Below are 13,487 nucleotides of genomic sequence, written 5' to 3' on the forward strand. Positions count from 1 at the left end.
GGAGCTGACCTTCCCTCCATACGGGACTTGTACTGTACTTTTCAGTTAAAATGAATGAAATCATTACTGGTGATTAACCCTAATTCTTTCTTTGGAACACATTGTTTTATAGAGCGAGTTCAGCCATGCTACCAATTTGTCTGCATCAGAAAAATTCCCTGTGTGCCAAAAAGTCTTTCCTGATTAAACTGCGACTATAAAAGAGTCATCTAAGTCTGTTGAACAGGGCAACTCCATGTGTAAACAAGGTAATTATTACTCTTTGAGTTACTATTTAATCCAGGAAGATATATTTGTTAAACTTTCTTGGGGACTAACAACACATATTTATGTGGGTATCCTAATGTAAAGTCAATGGGCTGAGCGGGAACATGCAGGTAGACCCAGTGGGAGAAACATCAATGCACATGGGACACATACAATGTGGACGCAAACCTTGGAGGCAGAAAACTAGTTTGGCTTATGCTGTAGGAAAACCACTTGTTACAGTAGATCCATGGGGAACACAACAACAACCAAAAATAACCCCCATATATCATCATTTAACAATGGAGTCCTATAAAGCCTTCCAAATGAACGTACATTTTAAAAAACTTATTTCAAGACCCTTGGTACATTAGTATTTCTCAACGGGAGCATTAGGAGAATGTCTGGTGTTTTGGTGTCCGCTACTGTGTAGTCACTATCAATACAACCGCTGTCCGTAGTGTTTAGTCAATGATTATGGCACACAAAGGGTTAAATGTCGGTCTCTGCTAGAAGTCCCGCCTCTAACCTAAATACTGCTCCCTGATCAGCTGCCGGTTTCTCGCTAACTAACATGTGATTGGTAGGGATGCTCCGATCAGCATTTTTGGGGGGCGATCCGATCACCAATCACAGGAATCATAAATCTGCCGATACCGATACCGATCACTGATCACAGAATGGATTTTTGTTTGGCACGTTCTCAAATGGCGGATGAGGTTAGTTGTATTAAATTGTCGTTGTTGGTTACCACCTCTTGGAATTTCGCCGTTGCATGTCTTGCAAACAGACAAAACAAATAATCAACCATCTACAGAACTTTTCAGTACACTATTTTTCTACTTCTTCATCATCATTATCATTAATTATTATTATTAATAATATTGTTTAAAGTGAGCCTCTTATCATTTAACAGAAAAATACATCATACAAGCAGCAACTTTTGCAGCCTTGTCAGTCTGATGGCGAGTTATCACTTTCTGTCATCACTAACAGACTGTTAGTAATCAAAGACGCTCTGAGGCTTTGTTCTATATGTTATAATACAAGATTTAAGCATTGAGCTACAATCAAGCAACATTCATGATTCTGTACAGTCAAACTAACCAAACACATCTTATTGATCATCATTATAAAGTTTGAGGGCGTTCCTGTAACCATGGTAACTCACGGTGCCAGAGGGGAGGGAGAGACGCTGAATGAAGCCGTTTACACAGATACACTGCAGACAAAGTCCAGACTATAGTTGTTAATTCACAAATGTAGCACACAACAGGAGACTCTCCGTGTCAGACGAGTAAACTCATTTTAAAACGTAGCAGCGCGACGAGTCCTTGCTAGCTAAGCAGCTAAACTTTAGTGCCGCTCCGTGTTGAGATCCCGCCCTGTTTGGGTCACTACACTGTCATTGGTCAGGCGCGCACACGCTGTTAACGATACCATTGGCTGTAGAGTGTGACAATCTGTCAATAAACATCAGCCAACTGTTCTCCGACGATCTACATTGATCTCACAAGTCGCCTCTATTAAGTTTGAATGACGGAGCAAAGAGTGGTCTAGATCACGTCTTTTAGACATCATTTATGGACATCCAAGACGTCTAAAAGACGTTCTCTGGGGAGCCAGAATGAAAGTTTTTGAGGCTAGTTAACTTCTTTTGAAGTGCCCTACAAGACACCTCGCTGCTCCTAGTGTTTTAGTGATCTGAGGATGTTTCAGAGCATGACTGATCACCAATTGCTAGCACCTTTTACATGGTGACTCATCTGCTAGAACAGAGATGGCCGCTGACTGTAACGTTGTCTGACCCAACAGTAACACAGAGAGGGAAACAGCATCTCGACCTGAAACCAGACCAGTGGGCCTTGCTAGAGGAACTGGCAAAAGCTCTTCAGGCCTTTGAAAGTGCCACTGTCTACCTGAGTGGCGAAACCTATGTTACCGTCTCTGCCCTGCCTCCTCTGGTCGGAGGGCTTCAGAAGTCCACTCAGACCGCCTATGATACAGCTCATGTGCAGGCATTCCAGGCAGCTGCTTCACAGGAGACCACTGCACTCTGGTCCAGAGAAGTCACTGTCAAAGATGACAACCCAAACACACAGATCATTGCAGCTGCACTAGACTCGCGTTTTCAGAAACTGAAATTTCTGACACCAGAGGAGAGGTTCAGTGTTCAGTGTCACAAAGTAAAGTCCAATCTCTCGCCTTACAGTCCATGCAAGAAGAAACTACAAAGAAGCAGTGTGCCAGTGAGAATGAGGAAGCCATTACATGTGCTAAGAGAACTTCAAATGAGTCTCTTGATTCACTGTTTGGATGTGACTCCTCGACAGTGTGACTGCTGAACAGGATGCTCACAACCAAGCTATCACCAACGAGGCAAGATTTGTGTGTTTAAATAAGAACAGTTCTTATTAATTTAATTTAACATTTAACATCAACTGTAACATGCCATACTTTTTCACAAGCCTAATTTTCATCTGTTGTCCCATTGCAGGTACTGATGTACTTTGGAGAGCACCCTCTGTCAAAGACAGAGAATCCCCTATCTTGGTGGAAGTCAAATGAAGCATGAAGTATCCAAGTCTTGCATCATTAGCCCAGTCATTCTTGTGCATTCCTGTTACTTCTACTCCTTCTGAGCGACTGTTCTCAGCTGCTGGGAACATAACCTCCAAGAAGAGAGCCAGCCTCACACCAGAGCATGTTGATATGCTCACAGTACTGCACTGCAATTTGAAGCGGTTATTGATTGTGGATGGATATAAAATCATTCTCCCTTGATAATACTGTCCTGTATTATAATGTTGTCTATTCTTTTCTGGACAGTGGGTTGAAAAATGTGTCTTTCCTCTGGCTGTGGAAGAGATGATCTGGCATTATTTACACCTCTCTATCTCACCTTCTCTTTAGAACGTCTGATTGTCGACATTTCCCTGTCACCATGGCAACCTAACCATCCATCCATCCATCCATCCATCCATCCATCCATCCATCCATCCATCATCACATTTAGCACAGGAACAACTGCTCTGACACAATCAATAGCAGCTGACACCTTATAAACGAGCTCCACTCAAAATGTAAATCCAAAGAAACACAACTACACACACAAACATCTCAAATGAGAGCTGTATTGGATTTTTCATTGAACCGGCAGGCCCACATCCATACCCACAGACACTGACACGTCAATACCCGGACACAAACTCCTCTGCACACACAAAGACATACAACACACATACACACATCTAGTCTGTAGGTAATGCTCATTAAGTGGAACCATTATGTAAAAATAATCCTGGCAGTTTTGGCCTCCCGTAACCTCTGTACGTTTTCATCAGTCAGAAATGAATTTTCTGATATCTAATTACACTCAAGAATGACAAAAGAAAGTCAGGCTTACTTCTCTAATACACTCTTACAATTATTTCTATTAAGAATGGTTCAGTTAGCTCTTTTAGCCTTAACAAATGTTTTTTTTTTTTTTATATATATATTTTAATGACTTCACTCCTAGGCTGACCCATTTCCTGCAGAGATACATGTGTAGTTGACCTTTGCAGGAAATGGGAACTCTAAATTGTCTACATGTGTGAAAATGATTAACTGTTTGTGTTAATATAAGAGCTTGTCACACTGCTGCTCATGCTGCATTTTCTTTCCTCATACCTAGATCCTGGCTGAATAGAAGTTTGATTCTGAGTTTAAGGTTTACAACAACAAGTTTTCCAACTTTAACACAGTTTCACTGTCACAACACTAAGGTTGCCACTTTGTTTTCAAAAAGTGAAAGTCATACTATGCGGGGTCGAGGTGAAGTCTGAACAAGTGAGTCTTGAGTCTTTTGCGGAAGATGGCGAGTGACTCTGCTGTCCTGACATTGGTCAGGAGTTCGTTCCATCACTTAGGCGCCAGAACAGAGAAGAGGGATAAAATACGGTGCGTCGCCTGGACACATGGATAGTGAGTTCAACCTGATAAGTGAAGAAGCGAGGTGGCAGTGGAGTGGTTGGATCCTAAAGATGATGGTAAAATCCTGATGACAGGATTTTACCTCATGCCCCGTCTGACCACAACGTGCTCAGAAATAGCAGAGTGGCGCTGTCTGTATTTCGGCTGGTTGACTCCATAGGAAGCAGATTATGTAGTATGTTGATATGACTGCTTGGGCTGATATTTAACTTTAACATCTCTTTTGTGAACTAAGTTTAAGAAGGAGCTCAGTTAGTTATTATAGTATCTAACTGATGAAAAAAAATTACTTAGGTCATTTGAATGTGCATAAGTAGGCCCTACATATTTTGTAAATGCCAATTTAAGGTCATCAATATCCATGTAATCCATCAATATTAATTTTCCTAAGCTGCTGACACAGTTGCGCAGTGCGTTCTTGGTGCCACTGTATACATTGTTATTGTTATAGCCTATTTATTGATCTTGGTGTGGATGGCCCTGTAGAGTCGCTTGTCTGCATATCACAGTGCCGGAGGTTTGATCCCCAGCTCTTTCAAATTTACATTTACATTTAGGGCACTTAGCAGACGCTTTTGTCCAAATCGACTTACAATAAGTACATTTGTCACAAGAAAGAAACCACAACATATCTCTGCTGATAAAGTAGAAAGGATAGAAACAATATTCAAGCCCTCGTCAGAGCAAAGTAGTTGCTTATTCATCAAGGATACCTTCGATAAGTGCTATGATGTAAGTGCTGAAGGTAGGAACATACAAGTGCATATAAGTACTTTTGTTTTGTTTTGCTTTTTGTGTGGGAGTGTTTGGAGGTAGACAGGTGCAGTTCGGCTGATGGCCTTGAAGGCCAGCACCATGGTCTTGAATCTGATGCGGGCCGCAACCGGAAGCCAGTGGAGGACACGGAGTAGGGGGGTCACATGGGAGAATTTGGGTAGATTGAAAACGAGGTGTGCTGCAGCGTTCTGGATAAGTTGGATAAGGTTTAGTTGCAGAGGCTGGGAGTCCAGCCAATAGCGAGTTGCAGTAGTCGAGGCGGGAGATGACCAGCGATTGAACCAGGAGTTGCGTTGCTTCCTTTGTGAGGAAGGACCGGATCCTGGGGATGGTGTAGAGGGCAAATCTACAGGATCGGGCCACCGCGGTAATGTTGGGGGTGCAGGAAAGTCTGTCGTCGAGGACAGCACCCAGATTCTTTGCAGTCGATGAAGGCGATACTGTGACGTTCTCGACAGTGACTGACAGGTCCATGTGAGGGCAGTCTTTCCCCAGGATGAAGAGGAGTTCAGTCTAAGGTTGAGCTTGAGATGATGGGCAGTTGTCCAAGCAGAGATGTCTGCCAGACAGTCCGAGATGCGTGTGGCAACATGGGTGTTGGAGGATGGGGGAAAGGAGAGGAACAGTTGGGTGTCATCAGCATAACAGTGATAAGAGTATCCATGTGATGTGATTGCAGAGCCTAGTGATGTAGTGTATAGTGAAAACAGAAGCGGTCAGAGTACTGAGCCTTGAGGGACTCAGTCACTGCGAGGAGGGCCGTCTCAGTGGAGTGAGCAGTCCTGAAGCCTGACTTTAGGGTCAAGGAGGTCGTTTTGTAAAAGGTAAGCAGACAGTTGGTTGAAGACAGCACGTTCCAGGGTTTTAGAGAGGAACGAAAGAAGAGATACAGGTCTGTAGTTTTGAATGTCAGCTGAGTCTAGAGTGGGTTTCTTTAGGAGTGGCTTTACTGTAGCTGTCTTGAAAGGAGCTGGAATACAGCCTGAAGTGAGGGAGGAGCACTGACCAACTGCCACACAAGTCCCACTAAACTGAGAGGTAAATATCTGGAGACAGGCAAACACATCCACTTTTCTTAATTACTCAACTAGCCACATTTTTAATAACACAAAAATTTCAGTGAGCTCAGTAGACTCTTATAGTTTATACCATATCATCATCTAAGCGATAGCAGTTACTAGCTGCATGGTATGGGGGGAGAAGCATGATAATCAGCTAAAATCTCAAATTAAATTCAACTCTCCGCCTGTTACCACGACCAACAGCAAACTTTGATTCCAAAGTTTAAAACACAGTGGCCCACACATGCACAAATAAAGTCAAATATGTTGTATATATCATTCAGTTTTTTTATTGGTAAACTTCATTTGAATATTTAAATGTTGCCCATCTTTGATAATTATGAAACTTATTCAACTTTTCAGTCCCATTCAGAGTATTTGACTCATTCTCACTGTAACATCTCTTCATACTCCATCACCTGCTTCGCGACTCAAAGCTTGTAGTATATTTTGAATCCTTCGTTCCACTTTTAGGACTCTTCATACTCTTCAGATGTGATTTCAAATAAATTAAAGCCACCAATTCAGTTTGGCGTTACCTTTTCAACCGACCCTAAATTTCTTCACATTTTTCATATATTCTTGGCATTATCTAAAGTTTCTAAAGCCATCAATGTGCATATGCTGTCAGTTTTACAATGAACCTTAAAATATTCCAAATTTTGTGCATATTTTGTTTTGTAAGATTTTACAGGCAGCAATGCATATTTGGTGTCAGCTTTTCAACAACCAGCATTCACCACCACAAGTTCTTCAGAACTTGCCTTCTTTAGTTCTTTATTTGCACTGCTGCGTGTGAAGACATCTCCAGAGTGGAGGATTTTGATATATTAATTCGAACAGTAGACAACTAAAGTAAAACAATGTCATGAAAATATATCAGCCATTTCCTGTTAAGACCAAGAGGCCACAGCCACCTTTGGACAAGAAGTTTTTCGATTCTACTCCTGCGGGGGGTATTCATTGCGCTCCGTGGAATGACTTAGCATGCTGCTCGTCAAATCCAGGGAGCTTTTGGAGTGGAGCCTTCAGTGCCCAGCCTAACTGTATGCCATTTTTTGCAATAAATGGTTTTAATCAATGATGAGAGTGTTTCTGAATGAATGTACATTATACATATTTTACATTAACACCACCAAAACTCTACAGTAATTATGACCTATAAATCATTACAGGTCATCAATCAAATTTTCGCTCACAAGCAACTGGATGATTTTATCACTGTAGAATGTAATAATCTGTTGAATGGGATAGTACTTTATTCCTTCACATTATTACAGCCACATACCTTCTTACTGAATTGTTGCTCTATCTTGTGTAATCCTCACAGGGAATAGGGAAACTTTCTGAAGAGCCGGAGGATTGCTACAAACAACTTTATGCTTCTTATATTTGAGATCAGATTGCATCTTGTCTCAATTACACCTAAAACTGAATCTTTGATCACATCTTAAATTTAATAGCTTGGCTCACAAACACATCTGGTGTGCATGTGAGTGTGTGTGTGTGTGTGTGTGTGAGACCAGATATGAGTAATTTCTATTCACTCTATGTCTTGTCTTCCCATTCACTGAGCAAATCAAAGCACAGGTTTACACAACTGTCTACTCTGTGTTCCATGATGTCAATGCGAAACTAATATACTAGTCTTTTCAGCCTGTAAGGCAGAAATCGATGACTGAGAAAAGGCCGGCAAAGCTTTAAAGCAGAATGATGAAGAATAAAGAGCAGGGTTAGGGTCAAACGACAAGCCGGATGGCACAAACATCACATCCAAGAGGAGCTGAACGCCTACAACGTTACAGTTCCAGCTGGCCTTGACCAGGAGGAGCTCTTCGATTACCACCTGATCCAGGAAAACTTCAGTGATGCCCAAGAGCTGAGGCTGGTAATTCTAACAGCTGTCCTCCCAAAGGTAAAAGTAAAATTCTGCCAAAGAAGCGCGTTGCTCCTTAAACAGTTACTGCATCTCCTAGACCAGAGCTCATTCCCTCAAAAAGGCTGAAGCAATTAGATGAGGCTCCTTTGCTCAAGCATCCATCTTGTCCTCTGTCCTCAAAGGGAAATGGGCTCTGTCATTAATGTCAGGATAAATAAATTAGAAAACAATGCGATCTCCTCTATAATGTAAACAACCCGGGGCCATCTTCTGCAACTTTGGAGATGCCTCTCAGCCCTGCTTCCTGTTGACGTCATACCCCAAAGGACCCTGGGAAATGTAGTCCTAACTCCAACCAGGGGTTCTATGTGTGTATGTGTATTAATTACTTAATCTCATTTTGACAGGCCATGACATAAATCTAGTGAAGATTCTCTTGTGTGGTTCTGAATCTGCCGACAAAAGATTTGTGGAATAACGGGTCTTTTCTGTTGTTCTTAAAGATAGTGATCCCAGACTCTTACCATGGCTTAATTCAACATTGCCTTTGGTGTCTTTGGAGATACCATTTGTGACTCACAACTCACACAAGACTTCCATCTGTCCAAGAACTGCAATGCAAGAATTGTCCATGTTGAGATATCAGCCTCAGCTAAAATATCCAGTGTATGACGACCTACGCCATCCTCCACAGTGTCAGGTACCTTTTCCGTCAGGACATAAGTCTCCTATCTGTATTAATTTCGGTGAGAACATTTGTACGTTCCAAATTGTAAATTCATGCATGTGTGTAGTTGGTGTGCAGACAGTGTCTGTGTGTTGCAGGAGGCTTCACCCCTCACAATGACATCTTTTAAGTGTTTTATGGCAGTCAAAGTTCTATCTCTCTGTTAAATTGACCTTTGGTTGCTGTAGTAGCCCATGCAATTTTCTTTTATGACACCTTGTCAAAAGCGTTATGCTGGATTCTTTACAATACCTCCAAACTCCCCTTTGTCTTGCATCTTTTGGACGTTTTTGGTAGTTGACTTTCCCTCTGCTCCGCCATAAACTCCGCAGTCAAAAGCCTCCTCTGTGAGTTAGGTTTCCCTCTCAAGAGAAAACTGTGGACCCTTCCACACGTTTAGATTTCCCTGGCATAACCCTTGATAGTGTACTTATGCAAACTTCACTGCCACAAGACAAACTGTCCTGCATTAGTGCAACTATCAAATCCTTGTCTACTGCTGCCATTCTTTCCAAAAAGGAATCTTCTTTCTCTGGTAGGCCATCTTAACCATCCTCTCATGGTTGTTCATCTGTTTCACGCTTACTCTGCAGTTCTTCACTGATGCAGCCCCATCTGTTGGTTTTGGGGGATTCTATAATAATGACAGATTGCAGATGTCTGGCCAACTGAAATTCAGTCCCATATTTCTTCAACACTCGGACTGACAGATCTTGCCAAGGCGCTCAAATTATAATTGCAAAAACCAACTCAACCTTTTGTCCTTTCTCTTCCATGATGGTTGCAAACCTATGACAAGATCCTGGTTCTCCTACAAGCTGCATCCCCCTGATCATTACCCTCCTCACTCCCTAAGAAATGCCGCAGCTGCAACTGCAGCTTTCCATCTATCTACCTCATCACTAAAATCCCTTGGTCGCTGGTCCTCCTCTGCCTACCACAGTACTTCAGGCTCCACAACTAGGAGATCTTACCCGCACAAAAGCTCATGAGTTCCTGTTCCCCCTGAATGGAGTAATAAATATTAACTCACACCAGAGCGTTAGGCTCTGAAACTGTTCAGTTTTGGGGGGTTCAAGATGTTTTGCTCATCATTCCCCAATATCTCTATGTAAATATATCTGCAGTGATGAGGTCGGAGTCTAGACATGAAACGTGAGTTGTCTGACTGAAATGGAGCAACGCCTGCGAGCTAGTTTAGGCAGGCAACACGAGTTGCACTGCCATACACTAGCCATGCCCCAATCCCCACCATCATCTACCAAGCGCACCCTGTCAATTTGGCGGTCTATTTAAGCTGCAAAAATCTCCCAACTCTCCCTCTGCCTGTCACTGCCCTGCGTCGGTATTGCTGCATGTGTCACGGTGTGTACCGTGAAAGTGTCATGATTCTTGTTTTGTGTTTATGGCTCCTGTTTTATTTAGTATTTTGCCCTCATGTATCGTGTATTGCTTTTCATTTCCTCCTATTTTGTCATTTTCCCTCCTGTTTTGTTGCCGTCCACATCTGCTCTGCCTTTCCCTCCTTCCTGTCTCTCTAGCTTTTCCAGTCCGTCTTTAGTGTTTTTCCGTTTATTCCCTCACCTGTGTTGCTCCACCTCACTCCACCTGCACCTCATCCCCTCGTTAGCGTGTGTGTATATAGTCTTCTGTGCTCCCTCTTTTCTTTGTCAGTTCGTTCAGTTTTCTCCTGTGTGTTTCCCGTGTTTGACCTGTGCCTGTTTCCTCCATTGTCCTCCAGTGTCTCCTCATTTCTCCTCATGGTATGTTTTCTGTTTGTTGTTCCTAGCATAATTTTTCTGCTTTATTCCTCTTGATTTTGCTGAGTTGTACGTCATTAGTGGAGGTTGTGAAAACATGAATCCACCTTTAACAGCTGCTTCTTTCACGATGTAAGCATATGGGAAAAAGTCTCTTTGGCCCAGTGTGCATCACATGATGTTAAAATTAAACGGTTGCTATTCCTGGGGGCTTAGTTGTAGCTGTCCGTCGACAGTGTCCCAGCTAAATTGCAGAGTTAATGTGACTGACTAGCACTAGCATGTTCTTAGGTGCCTTGCTTGTTAGTGGTTAACTCAGCAACTACAGTGGCTCACCAACTAGTCCTGCAGGTAAGTCCCCATGTTGACAATTACAGTAGTAGCAACACCTATTCTGCCAGGATGTGTACATTAGTGTTCCACAGTTTGACTTGACCAGACCTTTAGATTCCCATACACACTGTAGTGCCACATGTAACTGGTGCAGTGTTGCTGCTGTGCTGTTGCTCAAACCCCACAATGAACTGTTTAGAAATGTGTGAGATGCATTTTACTGTAAACACTAAAATGAAAACAGCCTGATTTCTCGTATTCTTTCCTGTTTCATGCAGGATTCCTCCCTCTCGCCAGTTAGCCTACCCTTTGTAGGATGGAAAAACATTTATTTCCCCCTCTGCAAAATGAAAAGGTTATGTTACACTTGTTTGTTTGTTGTTATGTCTCTGTCCTATCTGAGGAAGACACAGCATGAGAAAAAAAGCACTTACCTGTAATAAAAAGTCAAAAAGAGCCAGTCTCCCCCATTCTGAGTGTTCTACTCCCACACATGGCGCTGACCTCAGGTCTGCTTCACTTCCACAGTGGACCTGCAGCAGCTTCTGGTACTGGACCCATCTGAGTGGCACAGAGTTCTGGTCATTCTCGCTATCCACAAGGTGCTGAATATCTGGATCCCACCACACTACAGGTCTGGGGGTGCCACTGATGTATCGATACGGTAAAATCTCACTGTGCAAAGTCCTAAGCACCGTGGGGAGACTTCGGTTGAATCCCAGCACCCTGTCCAGGTGGAAGGCAAATACTTCAAACCAGTCATCAGTGCGTTTGACCAGGGAGCAGCGTCCCTGCTGGCAGCGCTCACTATGGGTTTCTGGATGTCGTTGGCCAAGTCCATGCTGAGGTGAATCCCTGTTTAGTGACATCTGCTGGGGTGTAGAAATACAGTTATAATGCTTACAGTTAGTTTTCATATATACAGTAACACAACATTTTATATTAGACACCACGCCCAATATCTAGTGCAGTGGTTCTCAACCTCAACCTTTTTAGGGCCAGCGCATGCCCTATGCATATTTTAATAGTGACCAAAAATATCTCCCTTACAGAGGATGCTCTGAGCTCTCTGGAACTGTGACTTTCTGAACAACCAGCTATTCAAAGCTAAACAATCAGTGGACTGATGGTAACACTTAATCATTAACCCATGTTTGCATAGTTAACAACATAACACACCCGAGGCGGATGAGGAAATGACAGATGAACTACGAGCAGTAGGTGATTGATAGTTAGCAAAATTACCAATATGCGTCCCCCTTTTTAATTGCCGTCCCTCTCCGTCCCCCCCAGGTCACTGATAGGCAGGCTGCCGTCCTGAGTTCTCAAAAGATCTGCCCTACTCCACTTGGCTTTGTTAGTTCCGTGCTTAATGCATAACTCAAACTGTTAACTCACAAAGTAGCTCTGGTAATATCTATTTTTGGTGGTTTTCTGAGCTGTAGTTTTGCAGACACTGCAGCTAAGATAGGCAAAGTAGTGGTGTGTTTACCTGGGCAACTACAGCTCACAATCAAGGGCGTTACATTAAAACCTGGATACAGTTTTGGAGGGAGAGACCTCCGCCGACAGAGCCAGCTAACTTCAGATTTAGAGCCCGACTAACTTGAATAGAGGAAAAATAATCGTAATAATCTTGCTGCTCCTCTAGACTAAATTTTATTTGACTATATGGCCCAAATTATGGCAATAAACGAGTCATTTCCTGGGGGTTGCGATGCTCACAGAAATGTATCTGTTATTTTACAGCTGCTTCTTTCAAAATGTAAGCTCATAGGAAAAAGTATTTTTGGGCTCCAGTGCACCACATGACGTTGTAATTACATAGTTTGGCCACTACAACACTAAAGGCTTCAAAGCCTGGCGCTCTTCCTGGCGGCTTGCTCACAATCTGCTGCATCAGCTTCACTGTTGGCAGTTTGTCTTTTCTAACCTATGGTGAAACGAGCAGAAGCCATTAACACCAGACAACTACTGAACTTACAGTCAGGAAATAATTGTGTCAGTGACACTGAGATTTTTCAAGTTTAACCAGACTTTTGAGTGTGCTGTTGTCACAATTGGGCTCTCTCAACCTACATGTATACACAGAGGCCTGCCCCTTGCACAGCACACTGATGAAAGATGAGGAGGAAGGCTCTCTCTCCTGGATTGAAAGTAGCAAAAACACAGCAAATATTGCAGCACCCCAAAAAAAATGGGGGAATGTTGCCCCCATTTGCAAGTATGCAAGTTTCAACTCCTCTTGTCGTGAATTTCTGGTCTAAACTAACAGCCCCAAGAAAACCTCAATGATCTAGGCTCAGGCTACAGCCAAGAATTGTTTTGTTGGCCTCACTTATGATAATTTTAATATGTTTAAAATGAGCATGTAATTATTAACACTAAAGTCTGCCCCCAACCTTCTACACAAAGAGGAGGGTTTAATATGCAGCTGGGGAACTTGTGGGACCAACTGTATGCGGCCCACCTTTTAAAAGTCCATACCATTTGTTTGACTTGTATCTCTTTCACTACAAATAATGTACACATAACTTCTCCCTGTGTTTTTTTAAAATGTGTATTACACAGATTTGTATTTTAGGAGTGTTTCCTTTGTTTCTAATACTTTCTTTACAGTACAAAAATCAAGGAGTAGATCTGTCATATGTTTATATTTATATAACTGACACACTAATCATCTGAATTCAAATTTGTCAGTTTAACATTGCAATGTAAAGGTTTAATTT

General features: G+C 42.5%; 1 protein-coding gene across 5 annotated transcripts in view; it reads right to left on the reverse strand.

Moving 5' to 3' along the window:
• gask1a (golgi associated kinase 1A) overlaps positions 1-13,487 on the reverse strand; it is a 70,336-nt gene that overhangs the window by 20,862 nt on the left and 35,987 nt on the right. For 4 of the 5 annotated variants that reach the window (XR_014622965.1, XM_084357564.1, XM_084357566.1 and 1 more), the window contains one exon: positions 11,193-11,630. Coding sequence is in view for 4 of the 5 variants with exons in the window: in XM_084357564.1 (XP_084213690.1) it covers positions 11,193-11,630 (438 nt within the window). In the remaining variant the exon portion in view is untranslated. The remainder of the gene's footprint in view (positions 1-11,192; positions 11,631-13,487) is intronic. The other variant, XM_084357565.1, reaches the window with a different exon arrangement.

Source organism: Pagrus pagrus (assembly GCF_965226575.1).
Source record: "Pagrus pagrus genome assembly, chromosome: 7".
Lineage (NCBI taxonomy): Eukaryota > Metazoa > Chordata > Actinopteri > Spariformes > Sparidae > Pagrus > Pagrus pagrus.